General features: G+C 44.2%; 1 protein-coding gene and 1 pseudogene across 4 annotated transcripts in view; both read right to left on the bottom strand.

The window, feature by feature from the left end:
- Positions 1–21,812, bottom strand: part of LOC146008704 (ABC-type organic anion transporter ABCA8-like) — a 230,709-nt gene that overhangs the window by 61,822 nt on the left and 147,075 nt on the right. For all 4 annotated transcript variants that reach the window (XM_083148276.1, XM_083148275.1, XM_083148277.1 and 1 more), the window contains exons 15-20: positions 19,404–19,542; positions 18,417–18,507; positions 12,263–12,402; positions 7,501–7,620; positions 5,553–5,754; positions 4,555–4,721 (exon numbers count right to left, since the gene is read on the bottom strand). In XM_083148276.1, the coding sequence (XP_083004402.1) occupies positions 4,555–4,721; positions 5,553–5,754; positions 7,501–7,620; positions 12,263–12,402; positions 18,417–18,507; positions 19,404–19,542 (859 nt within the window). The remainder of the gene's footprint in view (positions 1–4,554; positions 4,722–5,552; positions 5,755–7,500; positions 7,621–12,262; positions 12,403–18,416; positions 18,508–19,403; positions 19,543–21,812) is intronic.
- Positions 14,651–14,769, bottom strand: LOC146011544 (5S ribosomal RNA; annotated as a pseudogene).

Raw genomic sequence — 21,812 nt, 5'->3', positions numbered from 1 at the left:
TTTTATTTTTTTTAACCAAAATCGCATATATGAAAATGCGCACATTTTCAGGACTGAAAATGCGCACATTTTCATGACTTTAAAACGCCAGAAATCGCGGCAAATCGCATTTTTTGCCGCTAATTCGCATCTCATTACATATGCGATTTAGCGTAAAAAAACGCGATTTTTAAAGGTGCGATTTCTGGCGAGTTTGGAACTCGTCCAAAAATCGCACCCTATTACATTTCGCCCCTGATGTTGCCAATAGCAACCAATCAGCTTGTCTATAATTTTCTAGGATGCAGTAGACAAATTTCACAGAATCTGTTTGGTTCACTTTTAGAACCTTAAGTAAATTAACTCCTAAGAGTCTCATCTAATCTCCAAACCTGCAATCATTCCCTTAAAATCACCTCTTCAGAGAAGCTTATCAAATTCCAGAACTGCCCACGTAACCTTCATACACCTTTCCTATCTAATTACATCCCCACTGTACAGTCCAAATATATCCTAACTTATTTTCTCTCTCACACATTCCCATCCTCCTGAATAGAGACAGATTTAGACCTCATGGGGCCCTAGGTAAGATCAGGGACGAATTTAGGGGTCAGGCCGCCCCTAGGCACAACATTTCTGTCCCCCCTCCCCCCTATTTTAATGTAATCATATATGTATATACATTGTTATTTATATATTTCATTAAAATGTAACTGTAGCCCACCTTAATATTTTCTTAAGCACTCTGGACTGCTCACTGTACCCGGAGGGAGGGAGGCACTTATTAGTACAGTGATTAGCACAGTGTCTCTGTCAGTCTCTCTCCGGCTCACACACTGTGACTGACTGAGCGCAGGGAGGATCTGCGCGCCGCTCAGCTCAGCTGCTGGATACACAGCAGCCAATAGACTGTGTGTGTGTAGAGTAGCCAATGGGCGGGAGCCGGCAGCAGTGAGCCTGAGCCATTTCCGGACGCGCAGGGGGACCGTCGGACCCAGCCACTAAGCAGTGATGTAATGTGCATGGCAGAGTGGGTGGGCAGTGGCGGGTGATGAGCGGCGCTGCCGCCGACATATGATAATTCATGTCTGGGGTGGCGGCGCTCATCACTCGCCGCTGCCCACCCGCTCTGCCATGCTGCTATTTAGCAGAATGTCAGCCTGCCTGCCGCCCTTAATTGGTGCCGCCCTGAGGCCGCATTATGCCACACACCGTAGTGTCCAGTACACATTATGTCATACACACAAGAGATAAATGCAAGGGTGATAAAGAGAGATAAACGTCCAGCCAATCACCTGCTAACTGTCATGTTACAGGCTGTGTTTGAAACAAGTCAGTAAGGAGCTGATTGGCTGGTGGTTTATCTCTCTTTATCACCCTTGCATTTATCTCTTGTTAAGGCTTAATACATCTGCCCCATTATTCTATGCACCATATTGCTCATTACATATTATGCAACACACTGTAATGCCTATTACATATAATACCACACATTTTATGCCACATTGTTCCGCTTACCTAAATGCTCATTGCTATGGGTTTCATGCTTGATGCCAGGGGTTAACATGCTCTGCCAAGGGTTAACATGATTGTTGCCATGGGTTTACATGCTCTGCCCAGAGTTACATGCTCTGCCATGGGTTACATGTTTTGCCAGGGGTTAACATGGTCGTTGCCATGGAGTTACAGTACATGCACTCTCAGGGGTTACATGCTGACTTCCAGAGTTGGATCTCAGCCCCAGCAGCATGCAGGGAGGCAGCAGGCACAGAGCACCCAGTGACCCACCTTCCACCTTGGAACACAGTGACCTGGACATGAGTGGGGAACCATGTCTGGGACTGCTGGGCTGGAGACATGGCACCTGGCGGCAGCTGTGATGGAAATGTGGGGAGTGGGGCAGGCAGGATACTATGGAGTGGACTATACTCCCATGGGAGGTGGCCTGTCTCTGTCCCAGCTCCTCCCGACACCCAGGAACTACATACTACACACCCGAAGTGTTCAAGTATCCTCCTGTCGCCGAGCCACGGTAAATCCTCCTGCATACCCTCCAACATTTGAAGGGCAAAAATCGGTACAAATTCAGAAAGGGGGCATGGCCTAATGGAAAGGGGGCGTGACATCGCAAAAAGGGGCGTGGTATTAAACACTGTAACACACATTGTAATGCCCATTACACATTTTAGTAAACACTGTAATGCCAATTACACATAAGGCCATACACCGTAAACCATTAAACAATGTGCCACACATCATGATGCCCATTACATACTATATAACAAACCATAATGCCCATTACATACTTGACAACTACATGCTGCTTACCTACATGCTCATGTTATGCAAAGAATAGACACTGAGTGGAATACACAAAAATCATACAAACACAGCCATAATGCTGACAAGCACAGCTAGCAGCATCTCATTTGCAGGTAATTCCATTGTCTTACATGACAACACTTGTATACAGTACAAAGTCTGGGGACATATATTGTTGCAGGACTGATGCATTTATATAGAGTGTACTATTGCAGGGCTGATGCATTTCTATAGGGTATACTGTATACATAATATGCTGTCTTTCATTCCAACCCCCCTTTAAAGTGATTATTCTAAAGCATGGCATTTGTGTACTCTGTACACAAACAAAATCTGTTCTGTAATGCACTCACAAAAGGTGCGTTTGTCCTCCTTGCAGCAGGTCCTAGCAGCAGGAGCAGCAGTCTAGTCCGTCTGTATTTTCAACTCTCCTGCCGCTGGATAGCCACAAACCAATAGGAGCTTGTGATTGGCTGTCAGACCGCGAGCTCCTATTGGCTCGCGGCCGTCCAGACAAGGGGAATTGATAATATTACTGACGGAGGGGAGCAGGGCAGGGACCAGGTCACCACCAGGCTGCTGCTACTGTTTTCACTTAAAGGTAGAGACTAGATCCAGCCGGGCAGCGCGCACAGACAGTGCTCTCTGCCCGGCTGTCAATTATTTAAGAAAACCGGTACATTCGGTACAGGTTGAATTTGCCGGTACAGACCGTTAAAAAACGGTACTGCAGTAGCGCACGCAGGGGGGGTTTCTGAGTACCCAGAAACCCCCCAGGAGTCTAAGGGCCCTAGTCTGAAAGCTGAGGGTCCCCTCTTTCCATGGGTACAAGAATTTTAAAAATCGGCCCTTGGGAACCGGAGATATCTGACTTCAAAGCAGTGGTCCCCATCCAAGCCTGTTAATTGCTCTTCCCAGTCAGATATTTCAGGTTCTGTCTGATTAAAAGCTTTTCTGAGGGTATATTCCAAAAGCTGGGATTCTCCCCATTTGATGGACACTAGTAGCTTGTCTCTACTGTTCCCTAAACCAGAGATATCAGCCTTCCAGCAGCTGGTTACTGCTCCAGCTCCACACACCTGGTATGTAGTTTTATATACTCGTTGGCAGATTGCTCTGCCTCCTGAACTCTGATCCCCGAGTCACCAATATCATTTGGTAGGTGTGATTCTCTAGTTTTTAATTCCTGGAAACTGGAGATATCTGCAGTCAAGCAAGCTGTCCTCCCACCAGAAAATTATGAATAATAAGCCCACTCCACTATACACCCCTCCTCTGCATATTAAACATCCTCTACCACCCTGGAAGTTATGTATCAGGGCCCCTTTATTCAGCCCAATGCCCCCTTCTCCCACTCCATCTCCCACCATCTGTGCAGTAAAGGTGTAATTAGTGGAAATTACTGATCCAGGCCCTACATGCTGAGCGGTTGATATAATACCCCCTACCACCTGGGGGACATCAAAGCTTCCCCCACCCCTACCGCTGGAGGTTTGGTAGGTGCCCCAATACATTGCTATGCCCAGGGGTCTACACTGCTGTTGACGCCCCTGTATATATATGTATACATATATATATATGTGTGTGTGTGTGTGTGTATATATATATATATATTATTATTATTTATATACATTTGGTCTATCTATAATACTTTAACTGACCCGGCATATACTGGGTCACCTAAGTGTCCATCTCCGTGCTTTGCTCCGCCCCTCTGGAAACCCCCTTCAGAAAATCCTGCGTTTGCCACTGTACTGTACCGGCAAATTCGGTACTGTTGGAGGGTATGCTCCTGTCGCCGAGCCACGGTAAATTCCTGAGTCACGTGGCGGGCTCTCAACAGGCCCTGGAGCCAGAGAGCAGAATGGTGCTCAGAAGGACCTCTGTGATGCTGCCGCCTCCACGCCAGCCCACATCCGTGCTTCCTCTGCCGCCGCTACACAGCTCTGGTGTCCTCAGACCAAGCGCACTTGCCACCAATTTTTTGTTTAAACTGTGTGTGTGTGTCTGGACCCAGGCCCCCCTGACAGGCCTGGGCCTGGGTAAACTGTACCTGCGCACCCCCCCCCCCCCTCTCTCGGCAGCCCTGTCTGTAACTACCGAGTTTGTTTTATTACTATTTCCGAGTTTCTGCACTATACTGTATAATAAACTGTAGATAATAGTAATACTAAATAAGAATAATTTTCTAGGAAACTAGTCCAGTTCAGTCTGCATGGCTTGCAGTAACGTGATGTAAAGTAGACAGTTTACCTGTGTTGTTATTGATGAGGAGTCTGGAGTAGTATTTGTTGGCTTTATCTCCTGATCTCAGAAAATAAAGGTCTGGCTTCAGTTCCCACGTATGGATTGCTTTAACATTATATGATATTACAAGAACAATTATCATTGGGATAATGAACAGGAAGAGCAAGAGCAATCTGAAAAAGACAATACAGTACATCTTTCACTAAAATGGTATAAACACAACCAGTGCAAAAAGTGTAATTTGAACAAAAAAATAATATCTATCTATCTATCTATCTATCTATCTATCTATCCTCACCAATAGTCTTATATAACACATACAAATTGGATACCCATTAATTCCAGTATTATCATTGCTATGGATCTCATATTTGTGGACTGCTAGCCAACAAGGTAGCATAATAGGAACAAGCAGTACTGTATTATTTATTTATTTATTTATTTATTTACAGTTTCTTATATAGCGCAGCAGATACCGTTGCGCTTTACAATGGTAGACAGTGATAAAACAAACTGGGTAACAACAGACAGACTTGGAGGTAGGAGGACCCTGCTGCAAGCTTACAATCTATTAAGTATATTATTATATGCTGTTTTTCCCACCGCCACCCATTGTTCTTAAAAATCAATAGAATTTTAATTGATGTCATTTTATGTATTGCATCACCTAAATGTACTGATTTTTAATTGTTTCTTTAATTCTTATTCGATCATAATAAATATTGATATTTTACTGTAAACCCAACTGATCACTCTACATCATTTTATGTAAATTTATAGAATAGTAATCTACCTGGTTAACAATGTATTAGCGCTCCATCTATTTATTTTTTATTTTCTTTCTTTTACAATTGATTGGGACTTGACCCTCCCTTTGTGTGAGCAGCAGGCTCAGCACCCCATTTGTAGGCGCCCACCTTCCTCTATCTTTAGGGGAAGACTTGCTCTCTTTTTCATTTACAGTATATTGGGATATTGCTGTAGATCAGATCAAAGCCACTCACAGAGCTCGTAAACCTTTCATGTCATGTCTTAATTTCAGAAAGCGAATCCTGGCTACAGCCAACACCTGCTGTCTCCATAGCGCCATCCCGCTGACAGTGGCATTACCAGAATCAGACATCAGCTGGATGGACTCCTCTGTCTGTGAGTTCAGAAATTCCCTGTCTTCCTCACTGGTCATCTCCTTATTGAAAACAGCATAATCTGCACCAGAAAATATTGTAAAAACCTATAAATACAGTGGTCACACATGTGAACAATGTCAAGCACAATAAAGTTTATATTTTTATGTTTACATTCATTTACATTGCATGCTTGTGAAAAAAAAGGGTCTACTGTAGTCATGAAAATAAATAACTGTTATATACACTAGTGGCATGTATTAATTGTTGATAGTCAGAATATTGGCAGTTTCTGGTGTCAATTCGACAGTCGGTATTCAATCTTCTGACTCTCTGAAAACTTTTCGACAATCGAAATGGCCATGGATTTGACAACCCAGGTGTTATATTCAACAATGCAGGTTCGACTTTTTTAAAAAGTTGAATCTGCATGCCTTCAATGCAGTCGGAAACGGTTCACTAAATAAATGTGTGGCGATATACCCGACTCTTGGAAATATCTGCACACATTGAATACCCCCTATATAAAAAAGGTAAATAGATTTTCATCCAGAGATACAGAAGACAAAAGGATGAATATAGCTGTAGAAAAGAGAATAGTGTGTGACATAGTAATCGGCGCATGCTTCGCAGAACAGCTTCATTGGGGCCAACCCTCAAATCTCCCTTGATTTTTTATTTTAGTATTTCGTAGTCTTCCTATTATTTAACTAAAAGTTATATTTTAATACTTGGAGGTGCACCACGATAGTGACATTCATTCTATTCTTGTATTTGTCATGATATTGTTGTCCAGTGGTAGCTCCCCCCCATTTAGTCTGCCTCATCTGGATTTAGGGCATATGACATTATAAGGGGGTCTGCTATAGCAGTTATCGTGTGCAATTCTTACCATATTACCTATTGAATATAGCTCTACCCTGCAGTGGTAGCCAACTCCAGTCCTCGAGAGCTACCAACAGTTCACATTTTCCAGACAACCTAGCTGCTGCAACGGTGTACTAATTACGCACTAACACATTTTAAAAGATCCACAGGTGTGATTCTGTGAGGAAATCTGGAAAACATTAACTGTTGGTAGCTCTCGAAGACTGGAGTTGGCTTTAATGCATAGGGAACATACTTACTTCTGGTGAAAATTCCCATTTCAGTAAAATAGAACTTTTAGTTATTTAACAAAAAGAGCTATGATAAAATTAGAAAAACAAGACCTTTATTTTTCAAAGCGTTTCATTGTTTTTAAACAGAATAACAACATTTTCTCATACTTTATAGAATAAAATAGTAAACAATATGACAATTGTTTTATGCTTCTTAATATAGTTCCCTGGACTTAAAAACAATATATAACATTTAAAAATAAAGGGTAAAAATCCATCTGACATTTACAGCAAAGATAAAAGTGCATTAATTTCACCACTTTTGAGCATATGTCTAATTTCTCTACATATTGGCCCTTATACTGGTTCACTCGCAAAGGCAAATTCCTCAAATGGATAAAACAATGTGCACTGCAGGCTGGGCAGATGTAAATTGTGCAGAGAGAATTAGATTTGGGTGGGGTTTTACTTCAAAGTAAGATCTTTATTGCAGTGTAAAAATAAAGCACTCAGTATTTTCCCTGCACAGAAACAAAATAACTCACCCAAATCTAAATATCTCTGCACATGTTACATCTGCCCTCCTGCAGTGCACATGGTTTTGTCCATTTGAGAAGGAATTTGCCTTTGCGAGTGAACCAGAATAATGGCCCTCAAAATCTCTCCCATATGGTGTCTGCTTATGACACCCCACAGTCAGTCTTTCCAGATGTTAATTTATAGTTTACCTCCTTTTTCAATCTCTGCTTCTCCTTCTAGCTTCAGGAAGACATCATTCAGTGTTGTCATTGACACTCCATAACTTGCAATGTTTTGTCCCACATGTCCGTCCAGATGGGAAAACAGATCTGCACAGAAATATTTAATGGACAGTTTTGCAAACCCTTAAATATCTTTTGAAAGGAGTCCTGTGACAAGTGGATAAGGCTGATCACATGCTAATTATAGGGGTGGTGACCAGGGTTTCTAGTTTCACCCCAGTGCTCTAAGTGGGCCGGTATACACTGGTATGGTACCGGCACTTCTTCGAGCACTGATTTTCTTTCCTATTGCTGCACTGCCATCCGTGACCTCCCCCACCTCCAGGGACACATACAGGGGCTAGGACCCTCTATTTAGCTGCCCCACTGTGCCGGAACTGATTGATGCACAGCATGGGAGCCCAGTGACAGCCTGCTGGGGTCTAAGCTGGAGGTGAGGCGAGTCAGCATCCGCTGCTGCAGAGCACACCGCCTTCCGAGCTGCCCCCATCGGGCACCGAGCCCTGGGGCTGCCCTGCGCTGTGTCGGCGCCAGAGACTGGTAGTAGTGTCACCACAGCACCGCCATGGATTTCCGACGGGCTAGTGAGTAGGTGATGGGGCTGTGTGTGCTTTGCTGAGGTGGCGGTGGCAGCATTTATTCCTGATGACAGCATGTTCCTGGGTCCCGCACATAGCGGTGGGGGAGGGGTATTCTGGAGGTAGCAGCCAGCCGCTGTGCTATATTCAGGTGTATGCAGTGTGGTGGCTGCACTGTGTCCTGTAATTGTTGTCATATATATGAGAGAGCGAGACATCAGTGTTGCCCTAGCATGCTGCATGTTGGTGGTTATTATCACACAGATGCAGGTGTGTCAGTGCACATGTAGGGGGGCATTAGTGTCTCTGCCCCATTGTGTAGGGATGGATGTGGCTGTCACTTGGTCCCTGTCACTTTTTGAGGGGTGGTGTCAGTCGCTACCTGTCAGTCTCCTCTTATCCTTGACCCTTCGGCTCCTCGCCACCTCTCCACCTCTCCCCCTCTTCCTCCTCACTCCTCTTCTGCCCCTCTTTCCCCCCTACTCCTCCTTTCCCCATTCTTACCCTCTTCCTACGCTTCCTCTCCCCTCACCCTCTTCCCACACCTCCTCTCCCTGTCACCCTATTCCCCCTCCTCCTCTCATCAGCGCTACAGGGGGCATTATATGTGCAATGGCCACACCCCTTTGGTGTGGCCACGCCCCTTTTTCCATAGCACACGCGCCTTTGGCGCACGCAGAACAACATTGCTGACTTTCCATACCCCCACTTCAAAATTTCCACTTCGACCACTGTTTCACCCTATATGTATATGTAAGTTACGCTGTTGGTTTCAGAATTACCTCTCTAGCAGACAAAGGCTTATCTATTTATTGTGGTGGTACTGTTTTGTTAAACCATCTCTTAATGGTGTTAAGAAGAGATAACTAATAAAAATGGATTAATGATGCTCTGACCTTCAGACATGGTCATCCCATTTTATTTCATGGATTGGACATGTCAACTCTGTAAAGATGAATATTCTTCCTAGGATCTTAGATCTTTTTTGAACCCCCCCACGTCTTTAAATTCTTGCAGCATCAAAGCTCCTGTTTTTATGGGCCAACAAACACCCTAGAATTAAACTCTCATTATCACAATGGCCAGCCATGTGTGGTGCATTAGGTATACCCAATTTTAAACACTATTACTATGCAGCTCAGATGGCTTCCTGTGTTCATTGGTGGTGTTCTGGGGTGGAAAGGGGATGGACAGCTTTTAAGGCTGGTGAGCTGGGACTCTCCACACTTTCATCTCTCTTGTGGCTTCTGAGATCCTCCTGCCCTTGTGCCATATCATATTATCACCCAGTGTTAGCGCCCGCTTCTTATATGTTTGGGATCTTGTAGTTGGGAGTATGCGGTTGGCATCTAGCCCATCCCCTGTCATACCACTGTTCCTTACAGCTGCCTTTTCTCCAAGTACTGCTTTTTAATCTGTGTAAACTGGGGAATATTTTACTTTGTTAATGGCATCACTTCTAATATCACTTTTCCATTGTTTGCACAGATATAGTCTCCTCTCCCTCATAGTGATATTTTTTTTATTTCTTCAACTTACACATTTTCATTTCATAAAGTATGGGCACCCTGGCTAGCTTATCAACATGCCCCTCCCCATTCTATAGTTGGATAGACTAGGCATCCCTTTTTTTTTCCGTATAAGCTGTCTGAACATCACCACTTGGACCCCTTCCCTTTTCCCTATATCTCATTTTGCCCTCACTCTTGTTCTCTTTTTTTCCTCTGTTTCGCTTTTTTTTTGTTTCTTAATCCTCTTTGCTGGCTTGCCACACCGTAGACCTAGAGGATTCTTTTTTTCTTTGCACTATTCCTGTCACTTAAAAACTGTATTTTCTGGGTTCTCAAACTTTTTAAATTCACAGCACCCTGCAATATCAGAATTTTTTACGGCACCCCTACAATACAAGTTCTGGTACTTGTGTATTTTGGCGGCGCCCATCGCATCGCATACCATAAGGCATATGATGGTATGCGATGCGACGCGATATCGCGCGATATTGTACAATGCCATACAATTTTAAAATTGTATGACATTGTATATGGCATACAATGCCATACAATGCGATGCGATGCGATTAAACATTGTATAAGCACCTAATGGGTGCTTACAATGTTAAATGCACCCCCCCGCCACCCCCCCCACTATAAACGTCAACCCGAAGCGTGGCGAGCGCAGCGAGCCCGCGAGGGGCGGCGGTACGCGTCCTCCGACCTTTTCATACCCCGACTATACACGTTGGCGTGGAGTTGAGAATAGAAAGTGTGGCGAGCGCAGCGAGCCACCGAGCCCCACGGATACCTGTGAAGGCCGCGAGGGGACTCCGATACCTGTGAAGGAATCCGCGTCCCCTCGCGGGGCTCGCTGCGTTCGCCACGCTTCGGGCTCGGTGGCTCGCCACACTTTTTATTCTAGACTCCACGCCGACGTGGATAGTGGGGGTATGAAAAGGTCGGAGGACGCGTATCGCCGCCCCTTGCGGGCTCGCTGCGCTCGCCACGCTTCGGGTTCACGTTTATAGTGGGGGGGTGGCGTGGGAGTGCATTTAACATTGTAAGCACCCATTACGGTGATTAAAAGCACCCTTTAAGGTGCTTATACAATCTTTCATCGTATAGGGGGCAAACATCGCGTCGCATGCCATCGGGTGCATGGCATGCGATGCGACGTGATTAAAACATTGCGCGATGGGAATTGGGGGCGCCGCTATAATACACAAGTACCCAAGTTCTTATTGAGAAATTTAGGAAAAAAATATTAAATTAAGTAAAATGTATTTATATGTAATTCTTAATTATGTGGGAGGGACCGGATTAACTTCTGTTCCTCCAGATTGGCAGCTACCAGAACTGGCTTTGGCTATTACAAATAAATGAACATTAATAATTTGCATTGGTCCTGGACAACCAATCTAAGGCAACGGCCTCGAGGCACCCCAGGGTGCCACAGCCAGGGCAGGCAACAGGGGGGGTCAAGGGGGACACCTGTACTGGGCCCCAAGCTTGTGAGGGGCCCCAAAGTTCTGACGGGCTGTAAGCATAGCTGCGGCAGTGCAGTGCCTAGAAATGGTTTATAAGGCACCTACCTGCAATCCTGTAAGGCTACTTACCCAGACACCCCTCCAGTATTAGTGAATTTTAATTGTGTCTTTTGTAATAATAAAAAACACATTCAATAAGCGGTATACAAAAAATGTTCTGCTCAAGGGGTGGCGTTGTTAGGGGGCCCCAGAGATATCAGTGTACCGGGCCCCAAGATTTCTGTTGCCAGCCCTGGCCACGGCACACAGTTTGAGAGCCACTGATTTATGAATATTGCATCCACAGCTGTGAATCGACCAATAAATTCTTTAAAAGAACTGATTAATTTATCGACTAATTAATTACATTTTCTAAGCATATGACCATTTGAAATAAATGGGGTTATTGCCAAACCCCCCCCCACCTCAAAATTATTATTATTTGGGGGGGGGGGGGTAGAAACACATTTATTAGTGTAGTTGTCATGGCAATGGTACATGAAGTTCATAATAGAACACACTGGGCAACCAAAGTGAGTAATTCTTACCCTCTGGATATTTTTTACTGTGGTGGGTATATATAAATAAAAAAATAAAAGCAACAAAAATGCCTATGGTTGATCTCATACTCATATATCCAAAGACTTCCATTGTCAATCGGCTTCCTACCCCAGGGTCTATAGACCCCCTTGTATCAACAGATCTCTAGTGGCAATATTCCCCAACAATATGAGTGCACGATCCCTGTTGGCACATCTGCCTCATTCATAGGTGTTTATAGGCCCCCACTGTTTTAGTACACTTCTCACCCATCCTCATATCAGCAAATTATTCCCCCCCAGTTGTATGTTGTTGCTTTTCCTCAATACAGAGTGCAGCGGAGTGTGTTTCAGTGTTTCAGTGAAAGGTTAGTCTTCCCTGCTATAGCTGAACTATATGGCATTCTGAGGCGTGAATACTGGTGACAACGTTTAATCATTGAAACACATCTCCCTGCACAGTGCTTTTTTACAGTTGTCAGATGACTCTCTCTCTCTCTCTCTCTCTCTCTCTATATATATATATAGTGTTATTTTAACTTTTTTTTTTTATTTACTTTAGCAATAGGTGTATGTTCTTATGTGTGAATTACCAGGAAAAACGTCCATGTTCTCGAAGGGAAGGGTGAATATCAGCTCCTGGTCAGTCTTGGTGGAGAGTTTAGCAGTGGAGATATGTTGCTGTACTAGAGATGTAATGACTTCTGGGTCACAGGATGGAGAAACCTGCATCCTGGTGAGAGAGACATGAAATATCAGCAGATTGTCGTATTTCTGTCCTTACAAGAATAATTCATCTGTGTATTGTACTCTGATCTACACACAGAATTTTGCATTTAATGTACTTAATGTACATTTAATGTGCATATTTCATAGATTTCTTCAAATGGAATAAATACGGATGACTGGCAGACAGGATACCAGCAGTCAAATACAGACACCGACATTTCGATGGAGGGAATCCCGTCAGGGGTCCGGTACAAGTATTTACCTGCCTTCCCCCAATCCTCCCTCCCTGCAGCCTAACTCTCTCCCCCCACAAATTCTAGTGCAAGGAAAATGTAAATCATAAAAACAATCAATAGGCATAAGTGTACACTCAATAAGTGTACAATGGAATATTTGGGTCCATACTATAAATTTTGTCCATGTCATCTCTCACTCCCTCCTTATCTCCACCTCTCTGTCCCCCTGTCACCCCAGCATCTCTCACTTCTCTGTATCTCTCCATCCCCCCTGCACCGATCACTTCCACCGTCTGTGTACCTCTCAGTCCCCCCTGTGTCCCCTGCACTTATCCATTCCTTTTGCAACTCTCCATCTACCTGTCCCCCCTGCACCTCTCCTCCCCATCCCCCTGTCCATCCTGCAATTCTATCCCCCTTGCACCTCTCCATCCCCCTGTCCCTCCTGCACCTCTCCATACCCCTGTACCACAGTATCATACTCAAATAAAAAAATACATATAGATCATAAAATACACCATCAAAATTTGCTGCCTCATAGTCTTTCTAACCTGTAACAGCAGGCAGCAGGTGGGAGATTCATCGGGCGGCAGGTAGCAGGCAAAGGCAAGCAGAGGGGGGGGGGAGGCAGACAGGGTAGGGGAAGTCCCGTGCTAGCAGCCGTTGCCGTGCTGGGACCCTGTCTCGGCAGCTGCAGCTTCACACACAGTGAGAATCAGTGCCGCCGTCGCAGCCAAGCAGAGCACTGAGCGCCGGCAGCTGTGACGGATGCCACGGCTACTAGCACGGAACTTTACCTGGTAGGGAGGCCCTTTCAGTGCGCTTTGTGGGCCCGCCATAGACCCTGCTGGTGCTGGCTCCCCAAGCCGCAGTGGAGTCTACGGCCCTATAGTTATGCCATTGGGTCCATATTGAAGCAGAGGATCTGGGTCTCTCCAGTACTTCTTCTCTGTTATGGATACTCAAAGAGAATCATCCCTGATCTGTAAAAGTACACCCAGTCGTCTCTTGTTCCCTATTTGGGACATTGCCAATAAGAAATATAAATTGGCGATCTCCTATAATTCCTTTGTTTCATAATCATGACTTCCCTCCTGGCATGATTAGGACATAATTTCCTTCCTGGAAACAAAATTATATTCTGTTTCTTAATGATATTTCTAGAGACCTCAACTTTCCTCAGTTTACCCAAATACAAGAAAGCTCTGATGTCCCTTCCAAAGATTTTTTTCCCACTTTTTACAGATTCAAAATTTTAATTCCAGGAAAGGTAATTTATTGAGTAATAGACCTCTTACCAACTTTGAGTCCCTATGTCTGAGACATTCATCCACCAAAGGGCTGATTTCTGATATATACATATAGGTGAGGTGAGGTGGGCTATCTTTTAGGCTATGTACCGGACATGGGCGCCAACTTAAATCTAAGTCAGTTTTCCCATTTCCTGCACAATTGTTGAAACAAAAGGGTGTACTGCAACTTTTGAATAACTTTATATATCTTTTTAAGGATGAGCTATATACAGAAAACTGGTACCGCAATGGGCACTAGGTTTACTCTGAGTTATACACTGGGGTTTTTTGTCAGGAAAAGACTGACAAAGAAAGAAAAAACGCTTTTTAAATTTGAATAGATTCAATGATTGTTTTAAAACATAACTTTTATTAAAGACTTTTTTTTAAATAGATGGCACACTGTGGTGGAAAAATTGATTTAAAATGTAGTGTGATCCTTAAACTATAATTGTTAAGGAATAGAAAATTATTGTATCACACTTTAATTTATCATTTAAGCACTGTATTTTCAGGTACGATTACCAGTGATCATAGGCAGAAAAATGATTCAGTTCCCCTTAAGAATCTATACAATCTTGTGCTGATATTGCACCATAGGTATACCTGAAGTGGTTTACCAAGAAAAAAAGCCTCAGACGTAAATGGTCTCTAATGAAAAATCACTCTGGCAGTCATGTGTACAGAAATTGACTTGAAGTGGCGGTTCACCTCCCTTGTGCTTATATTGCCACACCTGGTCTTCCCCAGGGGTCTCCCACCTAGGTACTATCCCGGCCCTCCACTGCTTGGCTTCCAAGTTCGGGGAGGGTTTGGGCAATCCAGCGGGGTATGGTGGCAATATATCAGGGTTATTTCGGTGTACTTCAATCAATTAATTCAAGCTTGACCCATGGGGTTAAAAGAGGCAGACTATATATGGAAAAAACACAAAATGTATATATATGTAAATATTATGGCAGACTGTAAATAGAAAAGCCGATATATACACACAGTATGAATTCGATATACTTCTGCCATTGGCACTGCAGGAAGAAGCCTCATAGGCGAAACACGTGTCCAGCCCAGCCAGCCAGTTCCCTTCCAGCCTCACTCCTCTGGCACGCATTGGCAGCAAGCAGGCTCCAGCCGCTGTCTCACCAACCCCCGGCCAGCAAGTCTGCGCCCGGGTAGCAGCAACCAGTGGGTCCGGCTCCCCGCTTCTCCGTTTCCCCGCATCTCGTCAGCTATCCGCAGCTCAGGCAAACGGCATTCACCGGTCCGGCTCTCCATTTCTCCGGCTCCCACAGCACCTAACTGATACGCTGAATCTCGCCGTCAGCCGCTAACACAGGCAGCGGCAACAGGTACACGGGCACATCTCTTACTGCAACGTGCAGTTGGGAAGTGCTCCCACTTTGCGACACTCCCAATAATTTGTTAATATGTGGCATTTGTCTACACCATCCACCCAGGGTCTCAATTGATATCCAGTAGGTTGCAATTCCAATACCAGTTTGATATCTTTATTACCTAAGGAACATTGTGTCCACACACACTGTGTCAACAATTATAACACAGTGCTCGCTATTCTGATCCATTTACAGCACGCAAGTAACTTTGTATCCACAGTGTTTTCTATTTTGATTCATTTGCAGCAAGCAAGTAACTTTGTGTCCACATACACTGTGGTAAAAATCAAACACAGGGGGAAATTTACTAAAGGAAATTTGAAAAAAAAAGGTGTATTTATATCCAGAAATTCACTTATTTTTGACATTTACTATCCCGAAAATACGGCAATTCGTATTCGTATTGATAGCACATCAATACGAATATGAATTGCTGTATTTTCGGCATAGTAAATGTCCAAAATAAGTGTATTTCTGGATACAAATACACCTATTTTTTTACAAATTTCCTTTACTTAATTTCCCCGACAGTGTTTATTATTTGATCTATTCGCAGCAAGCAAGTAACTTTGAGTCCACACACACAGTGTTAACAATCAAACTCAATGCATTATTTGCTACTTTTTTTGATTCCATCTGCAGCAAGTAAGTCAGTTTAAAAGTTACAGGATATCAACCGAAGAACAATCTTCTAAATACCCAGGAGCAATTAATCCAAAAATACTTATAAAACACCACCTATACAGGAGGGTCTCACTGTGTCAACGGTTGTAGCCCGTGTAGACTTCACCACTCCAGGCACACAATCTAACAACCACAACTGCTCTGCCTTGACAGGATACAGCTACAGCACTTAAATCGCCCTTTTTTTCCCGTAGTACAAATTCCTTGTCTAACTAATTGTGCCTTATGAGTTTTCATTAGAGACCATTTACGTCTGAGGCTTTTTTTCATGGTAAACCATTTCAGGTATACCTATGGTACAATATCAGCACAAGATTGTATAGATTCTTAAGGGGAACTGAATCATTTTTCTGCCTATGATCACTGGTAATCGTACCTTTGACAATACAGTGCATAAATGATAAATTAAAGTGTGATACAATAATTACTATTCCTTAACAATTATAGTTTAAGGATCACACTACATTTTAAATCAATTTTTCCACCACAGTGTGCCATCTATTTTAAAAAAGTCTTTAATAAAAGTTATGTTTTAAAACAATCATTGAATCTATTCAAATTTAAAAAGGAGTGCGCCCAAAAAACGTTTTTTCTTTCTTTGTCAGTCTTTTCCTGACAAAAAACCCCAGTGTATAATCATTGATCTTAAATGCTGGGCGCACCGCCAACCTCACAACTACTAGAAATTATCTCTCAAAGTAGTTTTCACTAGTTGGTTTCAAAAATAAACAAACAATTTCCCAGTCTGTGCGGATCTACACCTTCTTGTCTATACATTACTCTGAGTTATGACAATTTATTTATGGGAACACTATACCATCTGGTATGATAACCCATTAAGAGCAAACCTAGTGTCCTATAAATGGTACACAGATCACATTTTCTTTATTTGGCAGGAGGATTTGTAGAAACTACACATTGGCAGTTCTTCCACAGACTCTCAGGAATTTACAACACATTATTGTTATATACATCCCCCCCCCCACAGCCTAATCCTAACCTTCCTATCACACATCCTAAACCTAACCCAAAATCTAGTGCCTGACTTAACGCTAACCTGCCCTGTACGAGATGGCAGAGATGGCATCAGACAGGATTCTGGCGATGGGATCTTCATTACAAGTCAGGATGCCAGTGTCAGTATTCTTACTCCTGGGATACTATCTACTGGAATGTTAGCCGCAACCCCCTCAAATGTATTTTTTAAAATGTACAGTAAACCAAATATAAAAGAAATACATAAAACAGAAAGAGCACTAAAATCATACAAAATTCTAGTACAGCAAAAAGGTCAAGACACTTTAGTGATATACTATTCTACTAAGTGTTTAATACATATACGGTTTTTCAAGTTAATACATTTGCACAGTTGTAACAATTGTCATAAAAAAACGGATTAAAACATAAATTACACCAAAAATTATCTACATTGTCATAAAAAGTTCAGCTTCATATCTACAATTTGAATACAACCACAATACATGGTAGAACTAAAAGTTACAAGCCACCACCACCCATTACCTTTGCACTCTAGGCCAGTGGTTCCCAAACTGTGTGCCGTGGCTCCCTGGGGTGCCTCGGGACACTTGCAGGGGTGCCTCGGGTTGGTCGCCCAGGACCAATTCAAATTATTTATGGTCAATTATTTATGGACAAAACCAGTGCTGGTGGCTGCCAATCATAAAATATGTGTACAATCAGAAGCAAATCCTGCCCTTTACCACATAACTGAACTTAAGAACAGTGTTGCAAGTAAGGGGGTACGGCGTGGTACGGAGTACCTGTAAGAAATATGTTGCAGGTACGCAGTACCACTTACCCCTGATCCACTGTCATTTCTATTTTCATTTTAAGTCTAAATATAATGCATCCGCAGCCCGCCCACCCAGCATTATGATTGGTGCTGTATGCAGCTACCGGCTACTGCTGATTTAGCCTGTCACACTGACAGGCATCAGCAGCGCCGACAGCATGAAGAGCAGGCTCCACTATTGTAAGCACAAGCTGCCTGGCTCTCCCCCAAGCAAGAGCCAACCCACCCCCAGTCATTCCCTGTTTCTAATTCCCTGTCTCCTGTGTCCACACCTCTATTGTCATTTAGTCACTCCTCTAGCTTTGTGTGACCACGCCCCCTGATGACACATGACCATGCCCATTTTTGGTGGAGGCTATCAGTACCACCAAGAAAAAAATTCTACTTGCACCACTGCCTAAGAAACACATATAAACACAAGCTACTTAATTTTCTATATTTTTGGGGGGGCCTAGGGGTGCCGTAGAAAAATTCGGATACTCTAGGGTGCCATGATCCGAAAAAGATTGGGAACCTCTGCTCTAGGCAGTTCCCCTCTTGCACAACCCAAGTATGTAGGTCCTGGCACCTGAAAGCCTTTGTATGGTATTCCAGTTGCTTACCGTAAATGATATCCTATTCCCCATTTTCTCTTTAGAAACAAAGATGTGCCCACACATTTTAGCTTTCCGCTGGAGATCACAGCTTTCCGATCTAGGAATAAGGAAAGGTTTGTATATTACTATATGTACGGTACCTTATTCAGTTTGAAATAATGTGTATGTTGGGATCTATACCTTTAAAACTGCTAAATCATTAAAGGTAGTTTATCGCTTCTCACACACACACACAAAATAAACACAGACAACCACAACTGCCAGACTAGTTTGACTGAACCAGTGGGAGACAGTGATTACCTTTGAAAATAGTCTGAGAGATGTAGGGGTATATTTACTGAATATGTGGAGATGGTACCCCTAGCAACCAATTCTACTTTTTATTCATCTACAACAGTGATGGCTAACCTTGACACTTCAGCTGTTGATGAACTACACATCCCAGCATCCCCTGCATCAGTTTTGGCATGGCCAAATAGCAAAACTGTAGCATGGCATGCTGGTGCATGTAGTTCAACAACAGCTGGAGAGTCAAGGTTAGCCATCACTGATCTAGAACATGGTTGGCTGGACTTTTGTGACTTGTAATCTACCGGCATCAATGCAATGAAACCTAATGCAGAATATATGAGATGGCTTGCACTACATGGCCTCAGCAAGCTTTGAATAATCAGGGCAGAAGGTACTCATTCCTTACCATAAGCAGATGTCAGTGTGGTCCACAATAGCATTAATAATAATGGCCACATGAAATAGTAGCTCAAATAATAATGCAAACATTAAAAAAGCATCAATAGTCCTGCACACATCAAACCATACATATTTCCTGAGCAATGATGTTCTATGAACCCGACTCTACAAAATGCCAATCAGGGCCTGATGCAGAGATGAACACCCCATGAAGGCAGAACAGGTTGAAAATAGATATTTACTTTGTCTAGAAGATCCCTTAAATGTTGCTTATGAGACTGAACAAAACAACTAGGTTCTCACCTGAAAGAATGTCCGCCTCATCCATGAACTGAGTGCTGAGAAGAATAGCCCGATCCACTTTCCTCTCTTTTAGAATGGCCCATACATGATGTCTAGAATATGGGTCAAGACCTGCAGTTGGCTCATCAAGGAGCAGAACCTGGAAGATGGATTGCCACTAACTAAGAGTATGCTCTGAGTGTAATTCATAAAAGTATCATTTCACACATTGTACACAGAAATCAGTCACCCTCCTTACAATTGTAGGCTCAAATTTTAACTAAAATATATTACCCCAAAAGTCCCACAGCACCATATTTGACAGACATTAGATGAACATTTGTATTACTTTGCTTTGTAAATATAGTTTCCGCTATCTCTCTGTGTGCTACTACAGCATGGAAGACTTATAAAATCTATAAAAATAATAATATAGATGGCATGCCTGCGAGCACGGCCTTCCTACCGCTATAACTGTCAGGAACTACCAAATTTGTTTTATCACTGTTTCCGATTGTAAAGTGCAACAGAATTTGCTGCGTTATAAAATAAACTGTTGTTATTATTATTATTATTATTATAACAATTTCTGAGATTATGTTATTATTAAGAGTAGAGATGAGTGGGTTCGGATCTCCGGGATCCGACAGATCCGAATATGGTGATCCGAGTCAGGATCTGAGCCGGCTCGGGAGTTCCTGCCTGAATTCCAGACCGAAAACGAGGCAAAACTTCATCATCTCCCGGGATCTGGATTCTATATAAGACGCACGCGTGCCCCGCCATCTTCACTCCATTATAGGAGAGGGAAGAGGGTGGTTGGGATCTGTGCTCCGTGCCCTGTGCTGTGATTTATTTAGTGACTGATTTTTTATTTTGTTGTAAACTAGGTGCTGCAGTGCTCACACACAGGGGCTGCAGTGCTGCTGACTGTACACTCAGTGTACAGGGGCTGCAGTGTCCATAATAAAAGGGTCTGTGTCCAGTGTGTCAGGGGCTGTGTCCAGTGTACAGGGGCTGTGTCCAGTGTACAGGGGCTGTGTCCAGTGTACAGGGGCTGTGTCCAGGGGCTGTGTCCAGTGTCCAGGGGCTGTGTCCATTGTCCAGGGGCTGTGTCCATTGTCCAGTGCTGCGTCCATTGTCCAGGGGCTGTGTCCCTGGACAGTCCATTGTCCAGGGACTGTGTCCAGTGTAACGGACTATATCCAGTGTCCAGTGTGACCGACTATATGAAGTGATCAAAATTGACTAGAAATGAGTGGAAATTAATGTTGTTGAGCTTAATAATACTTTAGGGGCAAAAACAGGCCCAAAATCTGTTATTTTAGCAATTTTTAGCATTTTTCCAAAATAAATCCAGATCCAAAACCAAAACCCGCAAGGGTGGTTTTGCCAATACCAATCCAGATCCAAAACAGGAAGGGAGATCCAGATCCAAAACCAAAACCCGAAAAAGTGCCCGCCGCTCATCTCTAATTAAGAGGCACACATCTGTGGAAAGATGAGGCCAATTATGATAACCAATACAAAATCAGTGGCTGTAATGGTCAATAATGTTCACAAGTCAATAACCAAGACACGAAAAGTAAGGTAGCAGCAGTGGCGGAACTACTGAGGGTACAGGAGGTGCAGCTGCTATGGGGCCCGGAGGCTAGGGGGGCCCCATGGACAGCAAGCAATCCCATGCACCCTCGGTAGTTTTATTATTTTATTGTAGAGCCGCTGTGGCCACCTGCTTTACCACGCCACCACAGGGCAGGTGGGGGTGGCAGCGTGCAGGAGGATCGGGGCAGGTCGGTTGCGCCATGCAGATAAAGGATACGGGCGTGGGGGGTAGCGCTATGCAGCAGGGGCTGCCGCCATGCAGAAGCAGTCGGGCAGGGGGTGGGAGGTGGCACTATGCGGGAGCAGCCAGGCAGGGGGTGGCAGTGCCTTGCAGAAGTAGCCGGGCAGGGATGGTGCCAAGCAGAAGCAGCCAGGCAGGGGGTTCATAGGTTACACCATGCAGAAAGAGACAGGCCGGGGGGTTTGCGCTATGCAGTAGGGGGTAGCGCCGTGTGGAAGGAGTCGGACAGGGATGGGAGAAGCCGGGCAGAGGGTGGTAGTGCCATGCAGAAGTAGCCTGGCTGGGGGTTGGTGGTGGTGCCGTGCGGTAGAAGCGGGGGGGGGGGGGTAGAAGAAGCAGGAGTGACACACACGGAGCCTGCTGTTGCCCGCTCCACATCCTGCCTGCCAAGCCAAGACAGAAAGCAAGGGAGAAGACGGCCCTGCTCAGGGGCGGGCTGGGCCGGGGGGCAGGGTGCCATGTGCCCCCCGGGCCGCTTAGCCAGTCACTGGCTGCGGGCCACGCTGGTCACCATCCACCTCCTCCAGGCACAGGCAGCCCTTCTGCGCTGGCCGTGGCTTCCAGAACATGTCCTCAGTGCAGGA

This window comes from Crinia signifera, chromosome 6, assembly GCF_055691185.1.
Source record: "Crinia signifera chromosome 6, ASM5569118v1, whole genome shotgun sequence".
Taxonomy (NCBI): Eukaryota; Metazoa; Chordata; class Amphibia; order Anura; family Myobatrachidae; genus Crinia; species Crinia signifera.
This window is presented reverse-complemented; position numbering and strand designations above follow the sequence as displayed.